General features: G+C 37.1%; 1 protein-coding gene and 2 pseudogenes across 2 annotated transcripts; 2 read left to right on the top strand and 1 right to left on the bottom strand.

Annotated features, from left to right (window-relative positions):
- The first annotated feature begins 2,856 nt into the window (after positions 1-2,856).
- Positions 2,857-9,412, top strand: LOC142182663 (putative F-box protein At1g53370; annotated as a pseudogene).
- Positions 9,413-15,533: 6,121 nt separating this feature from the next.
- LOC142182664 (putative F-box protein At1g47730) lies at positions 15,534-16,865 on the top strand (annotated as a pseudogene).
- An 882-nt stretch (positions 16,866-17,747) lies between these two features.
- Positions 17,748-25,222, bottom strand: LOC107829838 (histone-lysine N-methyltransferase family member SUVH9). 2 transcript variants are annotated; one of them, XM_016657300.2, is made up of 2 exons: positions 22,882-25,222; positions 17,748-18,149 (listed from the first exon to the last, which is right to left on the bottom strand). In XM_016657300.2, the coding sequence occupies exon 1, from the start codon at positions 24,999-25,001 to the stop codon at positions 22,953-22,955; it is 2,049 nt and encodes a 682-aa protein (XP_016512786.2). In that variant the 5' UTR covers positions 25,002-25,222; the 3' UTR covers positions 17,748-18,149; positions 22,882-22,952. The 2 variants fall into 2 exon arrangements, with proteins under 2 accessions (XP_016512786.2, XP_075113124.1); XM_075257023.1 differs by having other exon boundaries at positions 17,748-18,267; positions 22,882-25,221.
- Between the last annotated feature and the right edge of the window lie 1,568 nt (positions 25,223-26,790).

Consider the following 26,790-nt stretch of genomic DNA (forward strand, 5'->3'; position numbering starts at 1 on the left):
TTCACCTTTTTTATCCATTAAAAATAGAGTTCACATTGAGTAAAATAGTCATTTCATTATTTTTCCTAATGTTTAGGATTAAAAATCTGTAATACTTAAGGGGCCTAATTTTTCAATTATTTTCCTAATAATTAGTAATTCCAAATCAAGTAAATTTTGTTTATTAAATTCTTCCTTATTTAAACTATGTACTAAAACAAATTTGTTAAAAAAAAAACAATAAAAGACAATCAAAGTATTTTGTAAATATTTCAGTAAAATTAATTACATCCGTTTGAATTCCTTTTATGTTTTGGGAGTCTTTTGTTTGTTATAAATTTCAACCAATCAATTCTTTAAAAATTAGGTTAAGAAAGTAAAGTATTTCAATAAAAATAATTATATTCGTTTGAACTCCTTTTATGTTTTTGGAGTCTTTTGTTTGTTATAAACTTTAACCAGTTAATTCTTTAAAACAATTAGGTTAAGTTTTTTTAGCTCTTTCGTTCCTTTTAGATTTAGGAGTCTTTTCTTTTTGTTTGTTATAACACATGAAAAAATCACATTGGGAAACTTCGAGCATGTTGAACTCCTTTTAGGTTTAAGAATATTTAAAAATTAACCAATTAATACTTTAAGATTATTTAGGTAAAAAGTTCATTATAATATTTAGTAATTCCAAATCAACTAGATTTTGTTTATTATATTCTTCCCTATTTAAAATAGGTAATATAATAAATTTATAAAAGAAAAAATCAAAGTATTTTGTAAAGTATTTCAATAAAATTGATTACATCCGTTTGAACTCCTTTTACGTTTTGAGAGTAATTCCTTAAAAAAAGTATAGGTTTTTTAGCACTTTCAACCCCTTTTAGATTTAGGAGTCCTTTTTTTTTTTTGGGTTTTTGTTTTTTATAACACATGAAAAATTCACATTAGAAAACTTTTCGAGCACGTTGGACTCCTTTTAGGTTTAGGAATATTTATGAAAGAGTTAACCAATTAATTTAAAATTATTTGGGTAAAGAATCCATTATTCCTTTAAAAATAATATTTTATGTAAAGAATTTGAGCACTTTTACAACTTTAAGGTTTAGGATTTTTTTTTAAAAAAAAAATTGAGCAATTTCACCTCTTTTTTAATTTAGGATTATGTGTTTATCGAGAATTCAACTTCTGCTGCAAAGCATTAAGTCCTTTCGCGAAATACTGTTTGATTGTTTTTATCGTTTATAAATAAGTTTTACATTGGACAAAATTGTAGCTTAGTTATTTTCTAATATTTAGGAATTTAATATCAAATACAAATTTTGTCATTAAATCTTTTTAATTCAGAAAGTGCGAACACACAAAAAAAAAAAGAAGAAGAAGAAGAAGGAAAAACCAAAGTTGACACCTAAATCGGAGAAATCAAAGCAGGAAACTAAAATATGGTGCACCTAGAACTCTATTATGTTTAGGATTCTTCCTTCCGAGTATAATCGATTTAATTATTTAGGGATAATGCATAAAATTCTCCCCGACCTATGGCCATATTACCAACTACACATCTTTTCTTTTTGGGGTCCTATTACCCTCCTGAACTTTTTTTAAGTAATATTATTTACTCCTTAAAAAGCAACAATCAGATGCGTGCAAGGTGGTAAATACACGCGTCTAAAATGTGTATTTCTTACTTAAAAACTTTTTTTCACCGTTTTCTCCTTCTTCCTTATTTTCCTATTTGCAGGCCTTCATTACCATATCCGGTCAAAAGGCAAAAACCTCATTTAATGAGTTTTATATAATACTTGTTTGATATTGTCAGATCTGGCCGGAGAACGAAACTCCGACGAAGACCCTTGCTCCAATGAAACTCCAGTGAACGAAACCGCTTTGACTGTTCGTAGGTTCTTACTGAATCATGCTCGTTGCTCCCTCTAGTTGTTGCTCTATTTCTATTATTAAACATATATGTTTTTGATTTCTAGGTTGATTTTGCGTTGTATTGGATTTTTGCTCCGGCATTTCGCCGTTGAAACGATGTCCCCCTTGTTCGTGCGAGAAGAGGTTTAAAAGCGAAGGAGACTAATTAATTTGATGTAATTAATTCTGTAATGTCCCATCAAAATATGACACTTGTACTTGTTAATCAATTTTAAAATTATTTTTATAACTTTCACTTGCCTTTAAGAGAGTGTGCACACTCTCTATGCCATGTCAGCACTTAAGGTGGTGTTTATTATACTTTAAAATAGTTCAGGGCGATAATAGGATCCCGAAAAGAAAAAGTGTGCAGTTGGTAATATGGTCATAGGCCGGGGAGGATTTTATGCATTATCCCAATTATTTATATACTACTAAACTACTTATATACATCTAATCATTATAATTCTGAAGCAATGTCACTATATCTTTTCTGCAAAAAAAAAAACATATTTATTGTTAGGTCTAGAAATAAATTGTGATTGGTAGTTTGTGAGATATTAGAATAGAAATAACGGTATGAAGATATATTTGTAGGAAATAAGCTTAAAGTTGTCATTTCACGTGGTCATAATTGTGATGTTCTTCGTGTAAAAGATATATCTACAACTTCTTAGGAGTTAGAACTTGAGACTCGTGACGACATTCATGCTTGATTTTTCAAGTTATTTCCTCAAATAAGTATAACGGTCATAAAAGGACTAGAATATAATTGGGAGCAATTAATATAATTAGGCTGCCGAGATCTTTTAGATCAAAGTCTTCCTTTATTGAGTTAGCTAAACAAAATCAATATTCTTAATATTTTCACGCATTTAAATCTTTTTTTAATATTTTAATTTTATAATATAATTTTTGGACATCACGCGTACCAAAAGATTAGTACATGTAAAATATAAGGATTTAGCGGTATATAACATATATTGAATGCCTTTTGTCGGAGAATTTTTTTCCACCTTTTTCAAGTTTGAATACCATTGGAGAAATTTCTGACTTCGCTACTAATGTTATTGTCCAGTTAGCTTCCTCGTCATTATCCAATCAGGCAATGATGCGTCATAAAATAGCTTCTTTCGATATACTTGACTTGATTCTCCAGATTTCTTTTTACAAACTCAAGTTGATTCATTGCTTTAAATTCGAAAGGTTGTGTTGAAAGTCAAGGGAATTGATACAATTGTGTTTTAGAATATTCCATGAAATATAGCTAGCACTTATTATATACTGTAATATTTAAAATTAATTCTCCGGACAATAAATTAAAGGCTTTCGGCATTTTTTTCGTAGTTTTTATAAGGAAACCAAAAGGAAATAAAAAGTTTTGCCCTACCTACGTAGGTCTTTCCAACGAGGCATCTGTTGGGATAAAATAAATAATCTCGCTCAGGAATAATATCCACAGCAAATAATAATAACACAAGAGAGTAACAATGACACCAAATATTTTAGCGGGATAAAATACAATATCCGAGTGTAGCAATATTACCACTATAATATTACAACTCAGTAGTGTCAAGAGACTACTACAACTTTGAAAGAAATAACACTCTTTATATAAAACACCTCACTACAATATTACTACCACTCACTAGTTATCTCACAGACAACAATCTGTGGATTACTCTCTCTAACTTCTATTGTTTCTCTCTTATTTTTGTGTGTTTAAACCAAGAGGGAAGCATCTCTATTTATAGGTAAAATAGCCACCCTCTCAGCCAATCAAAATTGACTTTTGCATTGCAAATTGAAATCGTGATCAGCCGCCCATATGCAAATTTTCAAGCAGCTTATTTTGTCCACTCCAACTTTTCTATCTTATTTCCTTTAGTAAGTGAGGTATGGACCCCACAAATCTCTCCCTTAATTTTAATTTTTCTTCTTCAGTCCAAGTCTTGTTTTCAATCTCTGAAAATCTTCAAACTTGAGAGGCTTTGTAAAAATGTCTGCAACTTGATCTTGAGACTTCACATATTTAAGCTCGACTTCCTTCTTGGCAATGCACTCTCTGATAAAGTGATACCTTGTATCTATATGCTTGCTTCTATCATGATACACTGGATTCTTCGCGAGTGCTTGTGCTGATTTGTTATCAATACAAATCTCTGTAACTTCCATTTGTGGCAAATTGAGCTCCTTTAATAATCTCCTTAGCCAAATAGCATGACAGGTACATGATGTTGCTGCTATATATTCGGCTTCACATGTCGAGAGAGTAACAATGGACTGTTTCTTTAAACTCCATGAAATAACAGAATCACCCAAGAAAAATACAAAACCAGTTATACTTTTTCTATCATCAATATCTCCCGCATAATCACTATCACAAAATCCCACAAGGTTGAAATCATTAGAAGAAGAATAAAATAACACAAAATCGATCGTACCTTTTAGGTAACGAAGAATTCTTCTAGTGACCTTCAAGTGAGTAGAGGTAGGAGCCTCCATGAAATGACTTACTACTCCAACTGCAAAAAGTATATCTGGTCTGGTACAAGTCAAGTACCTCAAACTTCCCACAAGACTTTTGAAGAATGTGGGATCCGTTTTTTCTCCTTCATCAAACTTGGACAATTTTGTCCCACTTTCTATCGGTGTGTTCACGGGGTTGCAATCGAGCATGTTGAACTTCTTCAATATCTCCTTTGTATAGCTTTCTTGAGAGATAAAAATTTCATCCTCCATCTACTTCACTTCTAGGCCCAAGTAATATGACATGGGCCCTACGTCTGTCATCTCGAACTCACAGGACATATCTTTCTTGAAAGCTTCAAACAAACTTGGGTTATTACCCGTGAAAATAAGATCATCAACATAAAGACAAACAATTAAGATATCTCCATTAGTATGAATTTTAAGGTAAAGAGCATATTCATGGAGACAACGAGTAAACCCATTGTCTTGAAAATACTTGTCGATGCAACTATTCCATGCTCGTGGGGCTTGCTTTAATCCATATAAAGCTTTCTTCAACCGCAACACTTTATCTTCATGGTTTTTGACCACGAAGCCTAATGGTTATTCAACATAGACTTCTTCTTCAAGATAGCCATTCAAGAAGGCTGACTTGACATCTAGTTGATGAATCTTCCACTTCATTTGCGCTGCCAAAGAGATCATCAAACGAATAGTCTCCATGCGGGCAACAGGTGCATAGACTTCTTCATAGTCAATGCCTTGCCTTTGCTTGTAACCTTTAGCCACAAGTCGTGCCTTGTATCTCTCCACATCTCCATCAACATTCTTCTTTGTCTTGTATACCCATTTCACTCCAATTGCTCGATGACCCTTGGGAAGAGTTGTTAACTCCCAAGTGTTGTTCTTCTCTATTGACTCAATCTCCTCCTCCATGGATTGTCTCCACCTTTTGTTTGTAACAGCTTCATCAAAGTTCATTGGTTCACTGTCAGCAAAGAGACAACATAAAAAATCAAAATTAGTAACTTCTTCTGTGTCCTCATAGAGCTCTTGAATGCTCCTTGTCTTTTGCGGTTGTTCATTTGAACCTTCTTGAGAAGAGGGAGATACAACATTTGTTGGAGAAGAAGGTGGAGTTGTGTCCTGCACAGGTTCCACGGTCTCCGGTTCTTCTTCATCACCAAAGTATGGAAGAAAATCATATGAAGTTTCTTCCTCAGCTTCCTAATTCCATGCCAGTTCTTCATCAAATTCAACATCACGACTTACCACCACCTTACCGTTGCTTGGGTTGTATAGCTTGTAGCCTTTTGAACTCGAATCATAGCCAACAAACACATGCTTGACACTTCGATCGTCAAGCTTTGCTCTCCCTTGATGTGGCACATGAGCATAGGCTATGCTCCCAAAGATTCTCAAGTGCTTGACACTTGGCTTTCTTCCACTCCATGCTTCTTGATGGGTTTGATCTCTAACATTTCTTGTTGGAGACCTGTTATTCAAATAAACTGCACAAGAAACAGCTTCGGCCCAAAATTCCTTAAGCATACTTTTAGCTTTCAACATACATCTAGCCATATTAAAAATCGTTCGATTCTTTCTCTCTGCAACACCATTTTGTTGAGGTGAATAAGGTACCGTTAGAGGGCAACGAATTCCATGAAGTTAATAGAAGTCATTAAATTCGTTTGAGGTGAATTCGCCTCCTCTATCGGACCTTAGAGCTTTAATTTCATAGCCACTTTCTTTCTCCACAAGTACTTTGAAATTTTTAAAAGCAGCAAAAGCTTCAGATTTTTGGTTCACGAAATAAACCCAAGTCTTTCTACTGAAGTCATCAATGAAAAGCAGAAAGTATTTTCTTTTATCAAAAGAAGGTGGATTGATTGGTCCACACACATCAATGTGGACAAGCTGGAGCGGCTTGGTTGATCTTGACATGGCCTCCTTTGGAAAACTCCTCCTTGCATGTTTTCCAAGAAGACAAGCTTCACACAATTGATTGGGATGGTTAATTGATGGTATCCCATGCACCATGTTCTTTTCTCCCATTGATTTGAGCGCTTCAAAATTTAAGTGCCCAAATCGCATGTGCCAACACCATGATTCATCTTGCACATTAGCCTTCAAACACTTTGCATCAATTGTTTTAAGATTCAGAGAAAACAATCTATTCTTTACCATATGCACTTTAGCAATTAGAATTCCACTTGAATCTCTAAGCCAAAGATGCATACTTTTCATGTGGATGTCATATTCCTTTTCAAGAAGTTGGCCCAAACTTAAAATATTACTTTTTAATTTTGGCACATAATAAACATCTTGAATTAACTTGTGACTACCATCTTTACAGGAGATTAGAGTCGTACCTATCCCTTCGATTTGAACCTTTGAGGTATCTCCAAAGGACACATTACCTCTCACTGTTTTATTGATCTCCACAAACTTCTCTTTGCATCCACACATATGATTGCTTGCTCCATTGTCCAAATACCACGAGCTGCAATCATCTCTGTCTTCTTCCTTGAGTGCCATCAACAACGTTGACTCATTTTCTTCTTTCTTGTCGTCAACAAGGTTAGCCTTTTCTTCAACATTGCTACGACATTCCCAAGAGTAATGGCCAAATTTATGACAATTATAACATTCAATTTTTGATTTGTCATACCTTTGTCCATTATTTTCTTGGTAGTATCCACGTCCTCTTCCTCCTCTTTGTCCACAACCACGACCTCTGAATGTTTAGTGGATTTTAACTTCATTGTTGAAGTTGTTACCATTACTTCTTCCTCTTCCATGACCTACTCGACCTCGGCCTCGTCCTCGTCCTCGTCCGTTTCCTCAATAGCTTGTTTCACCTCCATAATCCTTGAAGGATGACTGAGTTTTAAGAAGTTGCTCCGATGGCACTTCTTTTCTCCTTTTGATCTTTTCTTCGTGGGCCTGTAAAGAACCTTCCAATTGCTCCACCATCATAGAGTCTAAATCTTTAGATTCCTCAATAGCACACACCACAAAATCAAATTTAGGTGTTAAAGTGCGAAGGATCTTTTCTACCACACTGACATCTTATATGTCCTCCCCGTATCTTCTTAGTTGATTTACAACAGCCTTTACTTTTGAAAAATAATCCGAGATGCACTCGGATTCTTTCATTTTTAAAACTTCAAAATCAGCCCTTAGAGTTTGAAGTTTTACCTTTTTCACCTTGTCAACTCCTTGAAGAGAATTTTGTAAAATCTCCCAAGCTTCCTTTGAGGTGGTAGCATCTGCCACCTTCTCAAACATGGCATCATCCAAACATTGGTGGATGAGCGTGAGGGCTTGTTAATCCTTCTTCCTTGTCTTTGCCAAGACTTCTTTTTCATTTTGGGGCAGAGCTTCCTCATTATCGGGTTTTGCATACCCTCTGTCTATGATTTCCCATACATCCTGAGAGCCAAGGATGGCTTTCATACGTAGACACAATTTCTCATAATTATCTTTTGTCAGACGGGGGTACTGAAAAGATAGCGGACCATTATTTGCCATGGCTCTGATACCACGTTGTTGGGATAAAATAAATAATCCCGCCCAGGAATAATATCCACAGCAAATAATAATAACACAAGAGAGTAACAATGACACCAAATATTTTAGTAGGATAAAATACAATATCCGAGTGTAGCAATATTACCACTATAATATTACAACTCAGTAGTGTCAAGAGACTACTACAACTTTGAAAGAAATAACACTCTTTATATAAAACACCTCACTACAATATTACTACCACTCACTAGTTATCTCACAGACAACAATCTGTGGATTACTCTCTCTAACTTCTATTGTTTCTCTCTTATTTTGGTGTGTCTTAACTGAGAGGGAATCATCTTTATTTATAGGTAAAATAGCCACCCTCTCAGCCAATCAAAATTGATTTTTGCATTGCAAATTGAAATCTTGATCAGCCGCCCATATGCAATTTTTCAAGCAACTTATTTTGTCCTCTCCAACTTTTCTATCTTATTTCCTTTAGTAAGTGAGGTATGGACCCCACAGCGTCCCATCACTGTTCGCTTCAGCCGCACGCCAAGGCGTCCAATTAAGAAGAAGATGAATTCTACGACAAGAAAACTGTCTATTCCTCAAGAAATCATCCAACCTGCAGCGACTTTCAATTCCAGTACAGGAGAAGTAAGATTTCTTCCCAACCTAAATAATGACTTTGTTCAGTGTAACTATTCATTAGGTTTTGAATCAGAAGAAAAGAATAAGTACAAAGTTCTTTTGACAGCTGAGCATGTTCAGGAAGGGTACAATAAATATTGGATTTTAACCTTAGGCGTAGACAAATTATGGAGAGAGATTGAAATTAAAGTATTTCTCCTCGTGTTTTATGCATGCCTGGGGTGTGTATTGGTGGAGTTATTTATCGATTTGTTTACCATAAGGATAAACTTGCTATAGCTGCATTTGATGTTAAATATGAAAAATTCAAAATTATTGCATCTCACTCGGCATATGATTATCAGTTGATGGAGTTGAAGGGTAAACTAGCTGTCGTGCATTATGAAAAATGCACACATGGATACTTCAAAAGAAGAATGGAAGAGTCAATTCATGAAGTTTCCATGTGACGACATATATACAGTTTGGTGCTATATCATCTTGTACGTTCCGTGATGGGGAGATTATATTCATTAGGAACTTAAGGCCGGAAAATATTTGTGTATGTTATAATATCATGGAAAAGAGTTTGAGAGTATTAAATACTATCAAGGAGCTTCCTAAAGAGAGATGCATCAGACGCTTTTATAGTTACGTAAAAAGTCTATTCCCCTTTAGCAAACTTGAAATACATGTTAGTTTAAACTGGAAGTCATTCTGACTTGTGTGTTCTTTTTCTTTGATTTTGGATAACAAGCCTATGAGATCCTACCTTTTGTGTTAAATTAGTCTCTCCATTGATTTTGAGTTTTGGATTTTTTATGGGATTCGGTTGAATATTTATTTTTTAGAATAATAAGTTGCGGACGAATTTATTTTTTTGAAATTTATGTTAGAGTTTTTTGACTTGTTGAGATATTTTAGCTTTTTTGTATTCTTGTTATACAGATTTTTCTGCAAATTATGTTCCCAAGTTGGCTACTTATAATCCTTTATGTTTAATAAAAGGTAGAGACAATTTCAATCAATACTATTAATTTTCTTTGCTGCTCTATCTCTTTTTAAAAAAAAAAAAAAAAAAAAAAAAAAAAACAGATTCTTAATTTTCTAAAGAACCTGCAGTAGACAATCAATCTCACAAGCTCAAGCAAGCTAAGAAAATTCTTTTCATATGTTATAGTTATCGGTTAGTCCTTCTATAACTTGTCTTATTAAGTTTAAAGCGTCAATCAAGCTACTAATTAAATGCCTTTTGAAAATTCTACCATTTAATTTGTTTATCAGGAGAGGTAACAATGAGTCAGAAACATGTCAATCATACTTGAGTTTAAGATTACAAATTTTACAAGATGTTTGAAGTATTTCTCTCTTTCTAATAGAGGCGGGGATGCAGCCTTATAACATTGGTTTCATTTGGATCTAGTACTTTAATTGCAGTGAATAAATCTATGTGTAGTAGTTCTGAGATCTCAACCCGTAATTTTAAAAATATAGTAGATTGAATGCTATAAGATTCAGATCATGAATTTTCATATGCATTTTTACATAAATATCACATCTCCTTAAAGTCCAACCCCTGAAAGAATTTATCTCTTTTTGCAATGAACCTTGATAGTGACTTGTAACAAGAGACTGAAGAGAATATGTTAACTTGCTAACCTCAAATTAAGTGTCATGTAAATCATACAATTCCAATTATTTTTCTAGCAATAAATATACTCACATTGAAAAGAGTTATCAAATCAGTAGTCCATATTTGCGAGCATTAGTCCCATTTAATTAGCTTAAACTAGCACGGGCACCACGATTATTTGTCAAGCCAATATTAAAGTACTTCCTCTGGTTCAAAATAAGTGATTTTCTAGTTGTTTTCATACATATTAAGAAATTCACCTTTTAACATTAATTAGCAATGAAATTGACCATATTAACCTTTACTATCTCTTTACATAAATACTCCTAACACATACTCCAACACTATTTACTTCAAGAGCAATGTAGGAAAAAAATAATTAATTCATTCTTGAAATGAAAAAATCACTTATTTTGGACCACAAAAAATCACATATTTTGGACCGTGGGGAGTAGCTAATTTATCAAGTTAGCCGTCTATATTTGTCCAGTAAGCTGACATGTCATCGTCTATGTAAGCATTATGTAACTATCAAGTCATTACCACGTCATTGTCCATTTAGTTTCCACGTCATTATCCAATCAGCAGTTGATTCATCGCTTGTAAATGTCAAATGGTGTGTTTGAAAGTCGAGGGAATTTATACAATTGTAATACTACTTATTTAAAGAAACCAATAAGTAGAAATAGGTTTAAACATGAGACATCACATCATATATTATAATATTCCTTACAAGGTGTTTAAATTATGTCTACATTCACGCGAACTATTACGCAACGCCTTCCTGATATTCTTTGGAAGGGCAACGTAAGGCTAAACAACCGATGTCAGTGTGGTTGTTGTCCGCCAATGAGATCCCCTCCACACGCTAGACTAGATCGTCAGTGCCTTGCGGGAAAACCAATGTCACGAGCAATTGCGGAAGCTCAGAGAGAATTGGATTTTGAATGTTGATGATGATTTTATTGATGAATGAAAGCTGATTACAAAAGATGCGGTGTCGAGGGGGAGAGACACCAGTACAGAAAATTGATTGCTTGAAAATGTTTGATTGCTTGATCCCCCCTAATAATGCTTAAAAAAATAAACCGAAGTTACATGACTTGCCCTAATAAAGCTGTAGAAACACACTGAATGAAAATGATGTAAGCTAGCCTATAATTATAATGAAAAGGACTTAGTTTATTACAATGTAGGAACAAGTCCGGTGGCAGCAACTTTGTCTTGCGAGTCAGGGTCTGCCCGCGCGGTGTTGTTGGCGCGCGCGACACTTGTTGTGTTTGCCTGAGGCTGGGCGCTGGTGCTTGGCATCAGGGTTTGTGCACGAGGCGCTACTGGAATGGGCCTGTAGGTGTTGGCGAGGCATCAGGATCTGCGCGCGCGGCATTGTCAGTGCGCACGGCGCTGTTGTCATTGGCCAGCCGCGGGATCGGTGGGGTGACAGAGGCACATGCGCGCTTGTCACTTGGCGTAGCCAAGACCACAGGGCCGACCATGGAGCTAGGCATTGTGAGGCTTGCTAGGCCGCCATGGGGCGCGACCAAGGGGTCATGGGGCGTGTCTGGAAAGCAACCCATGACATTCTCCCCCACCTGAGTTGGCACCGTCCTCGGAGCCATGTCAAGATGATGATGATGATTGTTCTGGTGGTTGATGGTTGGGAGGTCTGCGCCCCTCTGTTCTTTGAGCTTGCTTTGGTAGCGATGCAATGATTTCATGCGGCTGACATGAAAGACTGAATGGTTCTTCCACTAGGATGGGGTTTTCACCTGGTATGTGGACTTCCCAATGCGTTTTTCAATGGGCAGGGGCCCGATGTATTTTTGTTGCAGGCGAGGGTCATGGGTCCTCTCTACAAACAAGTATCGTTTTGGGATGCATAGCATTACTTTGTCCCATGCTTGATGATGGTCAAAGCAAAGATTATGTTCGGTGAACCTTTTTGCCCGCTCTTGGGCTTTGACGAGATAGCTCCGCACTATCCCCATGTTGCGCTCCCATTCGCTTGAGAAGTTGGCAGCTCGAAGAGATTTTGGCATGGTTGATGCATTCACTATTTGCGGGAGAAGCGGTTGCTATTCGGTAACAATTTCAAAAGGGCTTTTGTTTGTATGATTGCTCTTATGAGAATTGAAACACAGTTGAGCAGCATCCAAGAGCTTCACCCAATGCTTCTGTGACCTGGTTGCAAAGTTGCGGAGATATTCCTCCAGCATGTCATTGAATCGACCTGTCTGGCCATCCGATGGTGGATGGATGTCTGAGTTGTGACTCAATGTCGACCCAAAGCACCTGAAGAGATGGGTCCAAAAGTTGCTAGTGAAGTGTGAGTCACGCCCACTAACAATGTCTTTGGGCAGGCCCCAATGTTTGACAATGTGCGAGAAGAAGAGTCGAGTTGTATCTTCTGCTGAGATGTTTTGCAGGGCTGCTATGAAGGTTGCATAGTTTGAAAACTGATCTATGACAACCAAGATGGATGCAAGATTACCGACTTGGGGCAATTCTGTGATGAATCTGAGGGAAACACTTTCCCATGGTCTATGTGGGACATGTAATGGCAGCAAGGGTCCCATCTATGATGAATGATCCGACTTGTCCTTGTGGCATGGCTGACAAATCTTCACACGTTGAGGAGCGTCACCAGTCTTTTGAGGCCGATGGCATGATGGCTGATTGTTAATGCGAAGGGTAGCCAGAACCAGGGGTTCATATCTATTGACTACCTTCTCCAACTGCATGGCCGAGATGTTTCCTGCGGCCATCTTTATAGTAAAGCATGGTATAGTGCAGGGCTTGGTCCCGTTTTCTCCCATCATCAGGAGCATGTTGGCATATGGTACCGGTATGGTGTTGGTTTGCCTCATGAACTCCAAACCCACTATTATGTCGAAGTCATCTATGATTGTGATATGCAGGTCGATGCTTCCTTTGTATGGGCCAAGTTTCACTAGGACATCTATAGCTGTTCCACCCAATGTCTGGGGTGGCGAGTTGATTGCCTTGACGCGGCCTTTACTATTTTGCACAACTAGACTCAGGCGCTCTACCTGAGTTGAAGCCAAGTAGTTGTGGGTAGCACCCATGTCTATCAATGCGTGAATGGGCTTGCCGTTCACTTTCAATTCAACGAACATTAGGGTCCTTGCTTGTTTAGGAGGCCTCTCGTCCATCTTTTCCTTATATTTCTTGGTGGTTGGGCCTGAGATTTTCTTAAGAGGACATGCACTGGTCCCCACTAATGCATGTGGGATAGAGCCAACAATTGCATTGAAGGCGCCTACCTGGTCTGCTTCTGATGTGTCTGATGCATCTGACTTATCCTCGACAGTTTGATGAGCATTGATCTTTATGTTGGGATATTCATTGTTCCAATGTGCCCTACCGCAATGACGACATTTTGAGGGAGGCTTTCTCCCCTGATTGTTGTTGATGGTTGCAGCACCGTTGTTGCTGGAGGGAGGAGTCTTAGTTTTGGATGCACTCCGATCTCCTCCACTTTTGCTTGGGCCACCATTGCTGGGATGGTTCGCGTTGAATCCCCCTCAGACAGGCAGTTGGGGCCTGTCGTTCTGAGTTCCCAAGTGATAATCGCCAAGGCATTCTGCAGCTTGAATGACCTTGGTCAGGGTGTCTATCCGTTATTTCTGTAGTTCCATACGAGCATGAGGTTTCAATCCTTCTATGAATGCGAAGAGTTTGTCTTTGTCCCCCATGTCGCGTATGTTTAGCATGAGTGCGGAGGATTCGCGCACGTACTCCCGCACTGACCTGGTGTGGCGGAGCTCCCGTAGCTTTCTCCTTGGATTGTATTCCACATTTTCGGGGAAGAACTGCAAGCGTATGGCTGCCTTTAATTCATCCCATGTCTAGAGAGTATCTTCACCGTCCTTGATGGCTTCGTATTTGACCCGCCACCAAAGTTTGGCATCGCCCTGAAGATACATGGCACCAGTTGCTACCTTTTTGGATTCTTCCAAATGACAAATTTTCCACTTCCTTAGCATCCCGAGATCCGTCGTATGGTTTTGGCTCCGGTATCTTAAGTTTTTGTGGAATGGGGGTGATGTTTGCTGCACCCTTGATGTGGTTGTCGCCTCCTCGAAGTAGGCTCTATAGGGAAGCATTGACAACGTTGAGCTGGCCTGTCAAGTCGTCTATAGTTTGCTGCATGGCAGTTAGTATGTCTGCCTTTTGTTCCTGATGGGCTAAATCGTCGACACGCTCCTGTTGGAGGTCCTCAAATTTGCCATGAATATTGGCAGTTTCAATGGCTGTCGTTTGTCAGTCATCCTCAGAGTCGCAACTGATGTTTGCAATGTCATTTTCCGTCTGCCGCATTCTGTGGTCCAGGTCATCCAACCTTTGCACCAGGTTGTTGTTTTGATCAGGCACCATATTCACGATGGGTCGTAATAGGTCAACTGTCTCTTCTAGGGATGCTAGGCGCTCCCCATGATTCACTATGGTCAGAAATGGTGATGATGGCAAATGTGTTCCCTCGTCCGATGTCGAGCCTAGGCTTTGATACCAACTGTTATGCAACGCTTTCCTCATGTTCTTTGGAAGGGCAACGTAAGGCTAAGCAACCGATGTCAGTGCGATTGTTGTCCGCCAATGAGGTCCCCCCCGCAAGCTAGACTAGATTGTTAGTGTCGTGAGGGAAAACCAATGTCACGAGCAATTGCGGAAGCTGAGAGAGAATTGGGTTTTGAATGCTGATGATGATTTTATTGATGAATGAAAGCTGATTACAAAAGATGCGGTGTCGAGGGGGAGAGACAACAGTACAGAAAATTAATTGCTTGATCCCCCTTAATAATGCTTAAAAAAATTAACCAAAGTTACATGACTTGCCCTAATAAAGTTGTAGAAGCACACTGAATGAAAATGATGTAAACTAGCATATAATTACAATGAAAAGGACTTAGTTTATTACAATGTAGAAACAAGTCTGATGGCAGTAACTTTGTCTTGCGGGTCAGGATCTGCGCGCGCGGTGTTGTTGGCACGCGCGACACTTGTTGTGTTTGCCTGAGGCTGGGCGCTGGTGCTTGGCATCAGGGTCTAGGGTCTATGCGCGAGGCGCTGCTGGAATGGGCCTGCAACTGGGCGCTGCCGAGGCATCAGGATCTGCGCGCGCGGCATTGTCAGTGCGCGCGGTGCTGTTGTCATTGGCTAGCCGCTGGGCACTGGCGAGAGGTATCGGTGGGGCGACAAAGGCACATGCGCGTTTGTCACTTGGCGCAGCCAAGACCATAGGGCCGACCATGGTGCTAGGCATTGTGAGGCTTGCTAGGCCGCCATGGGGCGCAGGGGTCATGGGGCGTGTCTGGAAAGCAGCCCACGACAGATTAAACATGAGAGTATAATATTCCATAAAATATTACTTAGAATATAATACACCTATTAAAAGAAACAAAAAGGTAATAAAAGTTTTGGAATAGGGTTAGAAATAGGGTTTTTTCCAGAGCAAAACTAAGGCATCGACATCATCACTATTCTCTTCAGCCGCGCGCCTTCAACAATCAACAAATGGAGAAGAAGAATTTTGCAGGAAGAAACTCGTCAATACCCCGAGAAATAATCTTTGAAATATTCTCGTGGCTTCCTGCTAGATCTGTAATGCGTTTCAAGTGTGTTGCCAGATTCTGTAATTCCTTTATATCAGAGGCAAACTTTGTGAATATCCATGCACGTCGCTCTATATATGACCCGTCCTGGTGGAACAAAATTCTTTTTGCGCGAAAAGAAATCAGTTTTTTATACTATTGAGCCAAAAGAAGATGGAAAATACTTTGCCACCCTTCTTCAAATTGGGAGATTTGATGAACTCTACAACCATGCTCCTGTGAATTCTCGTTTGGATTAAGTTAACGGTTTATTTTGCTTATGGGGACCATCATCTGTGGAACCTGCAGCGATTTTCAATCCCAGTACAGGAGAAGTAAGACTTCTTCCCAACCTAAATAAAGATTTTGCTTGACGTAGCTATTCATTAGGTTTTGAAGCAGAAGAAAAGAAGTACAAAGTTCTTTTGATAACACAGCATGTTAAAGAAGGGTACAGAAAACAGTTGATTTTAACTTTAGGCATAGACAAATCATGGAGAGAGATTAAAAGCATCTCCCCTCATGTTCTAAGCAAGCCCGGGATTTGCATTAGTGGAGTTATATATAGGTTTGCTTACCATAATGGACGTGCTATAGCAGCATTTGACGTTAAATCTGAAAAATTCAATACTATTATTGCATTGTGGAATGCATATATCTGGGAGAATGATTACAAGTTGATAGAGGTGAAGGATAAATTAGCAGTCATTGGTTATCAAAAATACAGACGCGGATATATCCAATTGTGGATTTTAGAACAGAGACCAGTAGAAGAATGGGAGACTCTTGAAATTCCTTTTCCTTCATTATTGAACGACATACGGTCTCGAGTTACATCAGCGTTCACGTCTTGTGATGGGGAGATTGTATTCATCTTGAACTTAAAACCAGGTACGTTATGTCTGTGTTATGATGTCATGAGAAAAAGTTGGAAAAAATCAGAAATCGAGGGGCTAATTGTTTGAGACAGGTAGAAATAAAAGAGATAGGTCACCTTTGTTATGGATAAGCTAATCAACAATATACAAGATGAGGTTTCATAGATTATGCTTTTTGTTGACGATATTATGTTTAAAAAAACAAGGGTGTCAATCAAAAGTGTAAACTATCCAGAAGCACTGTGGAGAGAAGATCTTAAAAATAAGTAGAACATGTGCAGTGCAAGTTTGTGCAAGTTTATGCAAGTTTATTCAAGATAAAGAGTGAAAGCAGATGCAGTTATTGTGCCTAAATATAGACAATTTAGATATTTACGCTCGTTGTTTCTGCAAAATGAAATTATATATAAAGATGTCATATAGAATCAAAATCAGATGGTAGAACTGGAGACGTGATATACGGGTGTTTTGTTATAAAAGTATGCCTACCAAAGTGAAAGGTAATTAAGTTCTACAGAACAGTTATAAGACCAGTATTTAGCAATACTATATGAGAGTGAATGGTGGGCCGCTAGAATTCAACGCATCCAGAAGATAATGTCATAGAGATGTGGATATTAAGGTAGATATGTCATCATATAAGATTATACAAAATTAGAAATGATCACATTTGCAATAAGGTTCAAATAGCATATATAGAGGATAAAATAACCGCTTGAGATGGTCAGTCATGTCTGCTGTCGTACACCAAATGCTAAAAGACTAAAGATACCTTCAAATAACTGATTGAGCTTCTCCTATCCAGTATAAAATCTTACACTCAATGCATCACAGCTCAAGTATATGAAATAACTTGGCTAAATCAAAGCAAAATGAGTTTAGTTAGGGTATACCAACAGGGTAAACAGCAACATGAGAAAATACAGGCTTAAGAAAAAGGAAGGATTCAATCATTTAAATGAAACTTGCATTGCCATATTCAGTGGGAAATTTTGGAAGCAACATATTTGATGTGCCTCTTTTGATCCTTTCAAAATCCCAGCATCCCTAATTTGACGCATTGGACCGCATAATAGGTGCTTCCATCTTTAACTAGAAAGAGAACAGGCAAAAGCATTTGAACTGCACTCTGGATATCCATTAGCACGATATAGATACAATCTTCTGTACAGAATAAGCAGTTTGATCTTCATATATACAAGCTATTACTACAACCTATTAAAGTTCTAACGATCAAGAACATCAGTAGCAGACCAGCTCTATCAAGGAGATGATCGGTTAAAAGGGTTCCTTCCAAAGGCGGATAGTGAAAAAATGCAATATCGCTTTCTTCATTCTTCTAGCTAGTCATTGAACACCATGCTATCTACAATATAGGATCGACAAACTGATGAAAGAACAGCAACAGGAGCAACTTGTTTCAGGAACCTGATGATGTAGTCTAGACTGTGTCATCAAGACAGCAGGATTATAATGAAAAGGAAACAGGATAACAGTTAGCCAATACTCGCCCTTCATCTGCATGAGATAAAATATTAGTTAGAGTCAGCAGACGGTTAGGCAGCAAGCTGCTTTGAGAGACAACTGTAGGCCGATATCTTCATAATCAAAATCTTTTCCCTAGCAGGTTGCTTCCCTGACAAAACAAAGGTATCAGCAGTATGCACAATGATTTCCAGAACCAGTAACTACTGCATCAGTTAATCAGTATATTATGAATTTCAGTTAAGCAAACAACAAATGGAAGTGGATAAAATCCTTTAAGTAGAACTGAAAGGGTATATGATTAAAAATAAAAACTCTGAAAGAGCATATGGTAACTAGACTGACAGAGATTGATAACTATGATTTCCAGCTCGAAAAAGGAGGACACGTGATATTTTTTAAAGAAGAGAGGAAAGGAGTGTGATCTCTGGCTAATATTGTATGCATTGCAAGAAGCAACAAGGATGACCTTCTCCCTGATTTAGTTCAACAGCACTAAATTAAAAAGTAGGTAAATTCAATATCACATCTTGACTGCAGGCATCAGCTAATACAATATAAACAACGCTGACGGGTCATGGTCACATAGTCCAAAATGAATACATCAAAGCTCCTTTTATCAAATGGACAAACAATCATTTGAGACAAAACATAAATGCAACGCATGGAGCCAATGTTTCCCCCAATAAGGACAAGATTCATATTCAAAATCCCTGGAGGTGCCAATCGTAAGCAGTTTCATTTACAGTCAAAAACAAGAGAGAGAGAGAGAGAGAGAGAGAGAGAGAGAGAGATTCGACATGACAGGAGGTGCCAGTACCCAACAAAGTTCAGCTCCGGACACCTTACAGGGCAGCAAAAAGTAAAAGACAAAACTACCAGCAAGCAAGTTTAATTTATCATCAAACAAAATAATTCAAGATAAATTGAAAGAAATAAAGAAGGAAAAAACAGAAAAGGGAAGATCATACTGTTTCTGTGTGTTAGTATGACAAGAAGCATTACTCTACCTTGACAAAAGTAGCTATTACTTCTTTTTACAACTGAAAATTCCCAAAGACCAGTTGGCAAACGGTTCAAGACCCGCTCCGTCTAACCTTCTCCATTTAAATACCACTCTTTTGTTGGCAGTAGAGTTCGAACACAGGAAATGAGCTTAACCCACACATCATGGTTTGCGCTAACTCCGGGGATAATTATATATTACTAATACATTAACAAATATTTCTAATTCCTAGATTTGTTGATATTATAGTTTATCCATAATCTACCACTTATGTGAGCTTCCTACTATTGAAACTTTCAATCAATAAGGGTCATTTGGTATGAGGTATAAGAAGGTATAGAGGTGGTATAAAAATTTAATACCACCTTAATACTATGTTTGGTTAGCAAACCAGGTATAAGTTATCCTGGTGTTAATTTTAATACCGGGATAACTTATACCTTATAGAGGGTGGGGTAATTAGCACCGGTATAACTTATACCTTCTTCTTAGAAATTATGCAATTGTCATTCTTAATACAACATACCAAACAGTGAATAAACAACAATCCCAGCATAACTTATACCGGCATAACTTATACCGGCATAATCCGTATTCCAACCAAACGACCCCTAAAAGATAAACTTACCACTTATCAACATGTAATACAATTCTTATAAAGAGCATTTATTAGAGGCAGAATTAGAATATCAAGATAAAAGTTTTCAAATATACATGGAGTTGTCAAAGAGTCCAAAAAACGCAAAAATGTATCATGATATCTAGTTTGTTCCCCTGCACACAAAGTATAGATTTTGTAGACATTTAAACTTTATGAAAGAAATGTAACTTGAAGGCATTCGTCTATTTTTTGAGTAAAATCTTTTCAAAACTAACCAAAACAGGAAGAGGATCATATAAAATGGAATGGTAAGAATAGTATTTAGCAACCATATACATGTGCACACTCATACCTCATCAAGCAAAGAATCATATAATTGATGTTCACTGAAGTAGGAAAACATATAATTATGTATCGACCTCTATGGATGGGAACTGGGTGAGGTGGGATAGGAAAAGGCTTGATCAAACTCTTAGTTGTGAACCGCCAGGATGGAAAAGAATTCATTATCTTCAATGAGAGCGAAGAGCTAGGTGCACTATTTAAAACTTTTCAAGTTTAAGATTTTTACTTATATATCCTAGCGATATTCTCTTAATGTCTTGCTCCCTCCATTTCAATTTACGTGACGTAAATTGATTCAGCATGGAATTTAAGAAAAAATAGAAAACTTTTGAAACTTGTTGTCTTAAAAGCTTAAAGGATAAAAGCTCTTTTAAGGCTTCAAGTTGTATGGATATAAAAGTCGGGTAACATGGGCAAAAGAAAAAGTTTAAAGTTACTACCGAGTTTGACTCGACACGAAGTTTAAGAAGAAAAAAAAAAGACTTTTAAAACTTGTTATATTAAAAGATTAAAGTGTAAAAGCTTTGTGGGGCCATAACATTTATGTGGCTATAAAAGCTTTTCATTAAGGGTAAAATGGGTAAAATTGAAAGTTTAAAGTTAGATTGTTTTCAAATATAGAAACGCGTTATTCTTTTAGAACGGATTAATATGGAAAGTGTGTCACATAAATTGAAACGGAGGGAGTAAATTTTTTCCAAATAGAGAAATGTGTCATTCTTTTTTAAATGGAGTAATACGGAAAGTGTGTCACATAAATTGAAACTTAATGAGTTTATTCTGCTGTTCATTTATAATAATTGATGTTTCTTCAAATGTTAATTTAACCATCTAATGAAAACAATGTTATTGGCCGGCGATATACAATACCTAATTTGGAAATTCAATAAACAATTAAAAATGATGAAAAAAGGACTAAAAATTAATGGAAAGAAGAGAATCAGCAAATTGGGCCAGGACAGGGCAAAGTTGGGCGAGGTGGAGTGGGGCGTTAGCAGGGAAAGCATCCCAGCTGATTCTGCGCCATTGCCTTACATATCCTCCTTTAATGGTGAGGAATAAATTTTACTCTTTAAACTTGACTTTGTTTGTAAAGGTGCTACCTAAGGAACGGTTTTTTCATAAAGATTTAAGTGAGTCTCAAGACAAGTTCTTCCCCCCACCCTCTTTCTCTTCTCGTACATGACCACCACTTAAGAACGCATAGTCCCATGTAATTAAGCCACTACGTAACTGTCCAATCAGATCAAGGTACTTTTAGTCAAAATCATTTGAGCATTTCCTAAAAGAGAAAATTAACAATGAGATATGCAAAATATTCATAATCATAGCTCATGTTACAATTGGTACTTGGACACCAACAGACAGTATTCCGTTGTCCATTTGATCCCGTTAATATTTAACTTAGTTATAGTACTACCATTGTTTCAATACTTGACCAATTTTCCATATAAATAGAAGAAAATTTCATCAGTATAGCTGCCTCCACTGTGTACATACTTGACCTACTTCCCCCTAAATTCCATTCCCAAAATAAAACTTCCCCTTGAACGTAACTTTTTTTCCCCATAATTATATCAAGCTTCTTGATATCTTCTCAACTAAATATTCTATTTTTCCACATTTCAAAACCTCATTTTTAACCCTCTTTTTCCAACTCAAAATAATAAATTACACTCTAAGAGGATGTGCGATAAGCTCAAGCACTAGTATTTTTTGGCTTACTTATGCATTTGGTAAACCTCAAAAGTGCTTGTAAGTCATAAGCTGGTCACCTCTAACTTATAGTCTTTACAGTTTATAACCACTTCTGAGTTCTGATCTTACAGGATTTTTATTATTTTATCCCTAATTAACTTTTAATACCAAAGTACCCTTCCTAAAAGAAAACCCCTAACTCCCTCTGTGTGTGTGTAGAGAGAGAGGGGGAGGGGGGCACTTCAGTCATCTTAACAAAAAAAGTGCTTATTATCAGTTACAGTACTTTTAATCAATCATGTAACCGCTTATTATAAATCAACTTTAGTATTTAATGCATACTAGTTTTAATTGACTAAACCAAACGGGCTCTAAATATAATAGCTAGTTTAACCTTTTTTTTAATAATAGTGGCATCCACACTTCGAGTAAACTAAGTAGTGTTTAACTTTGTCCACTAAGACTAAGGTAGAAAGGAAACAATCTAGCGTTTTTGTTTCTGGTCTCCCTTGATTTTCACCAACTTTATTGACCTCACACCCTTGGCTGTAAAAAATAAAAAGAAGCTCAACTATTATGGGACGAGAGAATACTTCTTAGCAGTTATTTGAGGAGTTCTTTAGACATGGAATCTGAAGAGGAAGATATCTACCAGGGGAAAAGCACAGCAAATCAGAAACAAAATCATCCTCTGAATCATTAAAAAGGCAATCAAGGATGGGAAAGGGAATTCCTATTAAGCAGCATGAAAAGAAGTTCAAATCCATTAAACAAGCACAGTAAGATGCATTCAAACTGCATATAGTATATTTAAAAAACAAAACAAAAAACTCAGGGAAAGCAATTGGAGTCCCAACCAGCTTTTGGCGACACATCCAAAAGTTGCCAAAGCTAGACAATTTTAGGACTGCCCCAATTGTAATAAAATCAGTCTCATCAATTCCAAATTCTGAGGGCTTAAAACAGCTTCTAAAGAGAGATTCAGAATAAAGGCCATAACTAGCTAGAGTAACAACTGACAACCAATACCAGTACAAACTGATTAGAAAACATGCCGCTCAACGCCATTACAGTTTTGAGTTTAACAGAAATTATTGACTGAATGTTTTAATTACCTCAGCAAATGATGTACCAGAAATGGTTCTGCTGCATCATGTTCAAAATTGCATCAACTCCTACAAGTTAGTCAATTACAAATGGCAAGCTTCCCTGTCCATTCATCTGCTACCCCATAATCAAGACTGATCTCCCTAAGAGGAGGGATATTCTCCATTGCAAAGAGCATCAGGTGGGGGAAAGATACATTGTTGTGATCATAAAGCACGGGCTGCACCAACACGTTGGGGCTTGAACTGTGACTCATATAACATGCTACGTTCCTCATTCTAGACACATCCATCGCGAAATCCAGAGGAGGAATGGAGGGGTATGCTGGCCGCACATAGTCAGGATATATTTGGGACAAATCTCCCCATTCTGCCCACCTCTCAGGAAAGCGATTTGGATAGACTAAACTATCACCATTCATTGTAAAAATTTGGGCTTGCTCTCGTGTGAGTACGACCCCAGTAAATTCACAGATGAAGGACCCAGCTTGGATCAAGTCCAATGACCTAACTCCCCAACCAGTCTCTCTAGACCGAAACACTTCAAATCTGTGCCTCAAACCCTTTTGACTCACTCGATTCCGGCAAGTTGGAGGACACTGACAATGTGGTCCACATTCAAACACTAACGGTTTGCCTCTCACCAATATCCCATTATAATCATAGGCAAATTGGCCACCATTTCTCATAGCACAAAAACAATTATCCACACACCCATTAACGCACTCACAGCCATTTCCACTGCCCACATTCTGGTACACGTACGGAGGAAAAACAGTCTTCAACAGATAATCAAAGTAAGCAGGATCATGATTATCATCGATATCATTGAAAAGAAATACTGGCACGTTTTCTTTTTTCCTCGATATATCTAGACTAACATACCCCGTAGGCCTTGCCACCAAAGGTCTAATCCTAAGATTCTGCGCAAACCTAAGAATGGCACTTCCCAACTCTTCCTGATTCTCAATCCTAACAAGCTTGTACTTATACACTCCAAATCCAGACTTCCCAACATCAAACCAACATTCAACAATTCTATACAATCCATCATACACATAAACTTTACCACTAGCACTACCTTCGTACTTAAAGCCGCGAATTACCCTTACCTCAATTCCATAGTGCATACTCCGCTCCAACGCCAAATTTCCACATTCCAGCTTCTGATGCATACATTGCCTCGACAACTTATCCTGTCCACCATGCCCGGTATATATAATCACATCTCCACCATCCTGATCATCCTCGTATCCACCCGAAACAATCACACTAGTAGCAATCGGCTCCCTATTTGAGCTCTGACTCGCGGGGACATAATCAATGCCAGCTTGAACCTGCCCATGTAAACCAACAACACAAAGCTCCATCCTGAAAAAGAACACATCACCAATAAACACCCCCGGGATCGCCCCAACAATTCGCTTATCGCGATTCATCCATAACCCGTGTTCTCTTAAAACCTGACAAGCCTTCAAATCACCTCTAGTCTTCCTATGAGGCACCACACTCATGTTATTCTCATCGTCCACCATCGCTAAAACACGTAATGAATCATACAGCATTCGAGTTCTCCTAACAGCATCACGAAAATAACGTTGATCTTCAGGTTTAAGATCTGTAACCCTAACTAATTCAGATGATCTTTGTTGATATTTTCTTCTAGGAATTACCATTTCCGAAACCTGATTATCCTCATTATTAACCGGAACAATGGCACGTGAATTATCCAGGTCCACCTCGACGTCACGGGTATCATCATTCTCAGGGTCAGCAACAATCTCAATATCTCCGTAACGCTGCATTCGTTTAGCAAAAGCTTCACGAAACAGCTCAGAAATTCTGTTATACTCAGAATACACATTTGTTTCATTAGACCCAGATGGGTTTTGTTCAGATGTAATAATTGAGCTGTGTGATAGTGAATTAGGAGTGAAATTGGAGTTGAAATTGAGAGTATTAGGGTTGGAGAAAAGAGGTGGGGTTTGAAGATCAGCTTGAGTAAATTCATCCAGTGGTTCAAGTTTTGGTTCAATTTTGGGGGTAATTAACGGAGTTGGAGAATTAGAGGTTAAATTGGTGGATTCAGGTTGAAGATTAAGGTCTTGAAATGGGACAAGAGAACCCATTTTCTCTCTCTCTGTGTGGAGAATCAACAAAGAATTTTTGTGGGGTTTTCTTAGGACATGAAAAAGGAGAGAGAAAGTTGTTTAGGGGTTTGAAGAGAGGTTGATAAACAGAGGTTTTGTTCATGGAAATGGAAAAAAGGGACTTAGGGAGGAAGAAGAAGAAGAAGAATTCATGAGTGGATTATGGCAATATGGACAAAATTACAAAAATATTGGGAGTAAATAAAAATAATACTGGGGACAAAATTTATATTTTTGTTATAAATTTAAATTTCATAAATGGTAGAAAAAATTTATATTTGTTGACCAAAAAAGGGTAGCGTTCACGCAAGATCCGAGAAAGGGTCGCATCTTGAGTAGTGTGATGTAGACAGCATAATCTAATGCAAGTATCAGTAACTACTTTTATGACTTTAACCCATAATCTATAGGTCATACGGTGACAAATCTTCTTTTTTATTTTTTGAGGTAGGTAAGCAAAGGTAAATCTATAATTTAAATTAAATTATTTGAGTATAATATTACCACAACAAATTGATTAATTGGGTTTTAAAATATATTATTTTTACATAAGAATTAAGCTAAAGCCAGTAGGTTTGGATGAACTCATAATTTGTACTAAGTCCACTTCGGAAAGTGAGAAAAATTATGGATGGGAAAATTCTTTAGTATTCGCACCAATTAAACACTCCCTTCAGTCCACAATAAGTGATTTTTTGGTCTTTTTGTATGGTCCAAAATAAGTAATTTTTTCAGATTTTAAGAATGAATTAATTATTTTTTTCCTTCATTATCCTTGGAGTAAACAGTGTTGGAGTATGTGTTAGGAGTGTTTATGTGAAGAGATAATAAAGGTTAATATGGTCAATTTTATTGCTAATTAATGTTTAAAATATGAATTTTTTAATCTGTGTGAAAATAGCCAAACTTATTATGGATGGGAGGGAGTAATACATAATGTACTTTAATATAAATGAAAACTTTTATGACCACATAAATTTTATAGCGTATTTAAGACCACAAATTTTAAAAGTCTCGTACCACACAAATGATATGACCTATTCAAACTCGCAAGTTTCAAAAAAAATAATTTTTTTCTTAAATTATGTTTTGAATCAAACTACTTCAGATAAATTAACGAATGAAGAATTATACAATATATATTCATATTTTAATTTGTAGCTTCGAAATTATATTTTATGGAATGGAATGTTGAATTTGATTTTATGGTAAAATAGATATATCTTATAATATTAATTTTTTCGTAGAGTTTGACTTTTATGAGAACCCCTTAACCAGGAAAGAAAGTACAAAAGCTAGTGGATTTAATAAATATTTAGGCTCACGTAATGGGGTTTTTAGAATTTAAAGTACAGCTTATGTAATGGAAGCAACGAGTGGGGGAGTACATGAAAAGATTTGTACGTTTGACCATTTGAATTTGGTACAATAAGCATATAAGAATTCTACTATATGTAGATTTTCATGTACGTTGAGTTGAATTTTACTATTTGTAATTTGTCAAAATTATAAATATTTGATTTAAAAATTCTAAGGATTAATATTTTAGAAGATTTTGTGTTTTGAATAAAAGTTTTACCATCATTTAGAATAATATAACTTATTAAGCACTTCATATGTGAAAACTTTTAAATAATTCTATAATGTATTTGCTTGATTCTATATAACAGGCAAACCGGCCCGGGCCCGGGCCTAAACGAGCCTCATGAGTCGGTCCTAAATAGGCTGATACTTCGTGGGCCGGGCTTAAAATACAATTGAATCACTT

The sequence above is a fragment of the Nicotiana tabacum genome, chromosome 7 (assembly GCF_000715075.1).
Source record: "Nicotiana tabacum cultivar K326 chromosome 7, ASM71507v2, whole genome shotgun sequence".
Classification (NCBI taxonomy): Eukaryota; Viridiplantae; Streptophyta; class Magnoliopsida; order Solanales; family Solanaceae; genus Nicotiana; species Nicotiana tabacum.

Bases quoted from the DNA above. Each gene is read 5' to 3' on its own strand.
- LOC107829838 (XM_016657300.2), bottom strand. From the start codon at position 25,001: ATGGGTTCTCTTGTCCCATTTCAAGACCTTAATCTTCAACCTGAATCC.